General features: G+C 47.2%; 1 protein-coding gene across 1 annotated transcript in view; it reads right to left on the bottom strand.

Moving 5' to 3' along the window:
• Positions 1 to 1,685: 1,685 nt before the first annotated feature.
• LOC121693649 (neurexin-3a-like) overlaps positions 1,686 to 2,442 on the bottom strand; it is a 242,182-nt gene continuing 241,425 nt past the window's right edge. The window contains 1 exon segment of the mRNA XM_042073216.1: positions 1,686 to 1,835. Coding sequence (XP_041929150.1) covers positions 1,686 to 1,835 — 150 coding nt within the window.

Below are 2,442 nucleotides of genomic sequence, written 5' to 3' on the forward strand. Positions count from 1 at the left end.
ACACACACACACACGCAGGCACGCACACACACACACACACACACACACACAAACACGCAGGCACGCACACACACACACACACGCAGGCACGCACACACACACACACACACACACACACACACACACACACACACACACACAAACACGCAGGCACGCACACACACACACCCACACACACACACACACACACACACACACACACACACACACACACTCCCAAACACATACAGTACTTCCACTCGTTTATGACGTACATCTCAACACAAACTCATTACATTTGTCAGTCAAAAACAAAAAAACTAAACTGCAACATGAAAAACACATTTCCTGGTAAGCGGTCTCAGTGTTTGGTCAGTCGACTCCTGGTCACAGGCTGCCATTTTGCAGGTGGCCCTCTGTGAAGGGCACGTCGTCTGACATTTTACTTTGGTCTGGGTTCTCGTCCTACACGACGACTCCGCTGGGTCCACCACGCCTTCCCGTCAGAAAGGTCAGAGAGTGGATGTCGTTTACCCGCGGAAATGGCACGCTCTGACCTGGCTCGAGGGGACGACCGTGACCCCACTCGCATCGAGGGCCCGAGGGGGGGTGGGGACAATCTGGTCGGTCGTCACCCTTTCGGCCTTAACAAATGGCCGCCTGTCAGAGATCTTAAGAGTAAAAGGACCAGTGGCGGTCCTCCGTGTGTGTTAGTCTGAGAACAGCTAAATAAATAATCATTCTGCTACAGTGTCCGACTACTGGGGCTTCATGTGGCTCTATTTCAAGGGACAGATGCCTGTTTCTGAAATTCATTTTAAAAATATATTTTTGTTACTCAAACTGTACTGTATGTAGAAATGTACATTTTAAGTAGTGTAGCTGTAAGGTCATAAATTATGTTTTGTTCAAGTGATGCTCAAGCAGAATAAATCAAGATTAGCCCAAAAAGTGCTTACACTACAGTTGGAAGTTTTCAAATACACTTATTGTGAGTTCTAAAAATCGAATGCATTACTTGAGGGCTTTCAGTGTGACAAAAATACCAAAGGAGAAATAGGAATAGGACTGTCCAGTACGAGCCTGAGGCGTCATTAACCTCATGGACCTACAGTAGTCCTGTCAACAAAAGGACGTTCCCTGAACATCACTGCACACTACTCACGGAAAAACCAACCAAAATCCTCAGAAGTTCCTGTTGAGTGTTTTGATGATAATTTTGAGAATTTAACAGTAAGCGTGACCGTGAGTATGAGTAAATACAGTAGTACTAAGCCTTTCCCTGAGGACATTTCAAGCAACAATATGCTTAAGTACACGGTGTCAATTTATTTAATATTTATGTAGGAGAAAGTGGAGGTTGCCCGTCTTAAATTCACAGGAGACACTCTGCTAAACCTACATCCCTGCATATGCAATCATTTCTACCTGTCCAGCTAGGATGTGAGTTAAATAAAGACATTTGAAATCAAGAAGTGCCTGGATTTTGGAGTCTCCATTCCTCTCAATCTCCACAAAAACAACACGATTGTCCATCCCGGTTTCCTTTTGGTAAACACGCTCAATCACAGTCACCACAGGCATCTGCCTGCACAAATGAAGGATCTAAATGGGGGATGTGGGAAATTGGCACATCATTTCACACGTAACACACTGCTTCCCTGCTATTCTCATCAGCCCAGATTGGTGCTCCAGATTTCAACCAATCACTGGCTGGAGGAGCCATGGCTCCAGAGAGCATCCGGCCCGCATCCGGCCCACATACTGCACCAGGGTCTGGCCCTGCCCTGGCATGGGTCTGACCCAGAGACAGCTGCCACTTGGTGGGTACCGTAATTCCCTGTCAAAGTCACAAGCTGGACAGGGGGCAGTGGGTGGGGGGAGAGTTAGAGGATGGTGGCCAGGTGGCCTTGGCCTCTCTGCCCACTCTGATATCACTGGGGTCCCAGTAGATACGTGCTGAGAGCCCCCATAAAACCAGTGGACAGATGGAAAACAGCGGAGAGGACTACAGAGGGGAAGCCCTGCCCTGGTACATTTGTCCTTTGTCTCTCTTTCTCTTTCCCTAGCTCTTCCTGTGTCCCCCTCTACTCTGGCCTCAACACAAACTCTCTCTCTCTCTCTCTCTCTCTCTCTCTTCCTTCTAGCTGTCTGCATCTCTCCCTGTTTTTTCTCCATTTATTTCTCTCCCTATCGTTCATTCTCTCACTCTTTTTTTCTGTCACTACCTTTGCTCTTCTCACACTTCCTCTCTCATCCTGCCTTCAATCACTCTATTCTCCTTCTCTCTGCCCCTCTTTTTCTTTGCCTTTCTCTTTCTCTCTCTCTCTCTCTCTCTCTCTCTCTCTGTCTCTCTATTGCCTGTTAAAACACAAGGTCGTTCTTTTATGAGCAAACCTAATCAACCAAGTCATTGCCTTCATGGCCATACACGGTCACGTATCAAAAATCACTACTTCACCC

The sequence above is a fragment of the Alosa sapidissima genome, chromosome 19 (assembly GCF_018492685.1).
Source record: "Alosa sapidissima isolate fAloSap1 chromosome 19, fAloSap1.pri, whole genome shotgun sequence".
NCBI classification, from domain to species: Eukaryota; Metazoa; Chordata; class Actinopteri; order Clupeiformes; family Clupeidae; genus Alosa; species Alosa sapidissima.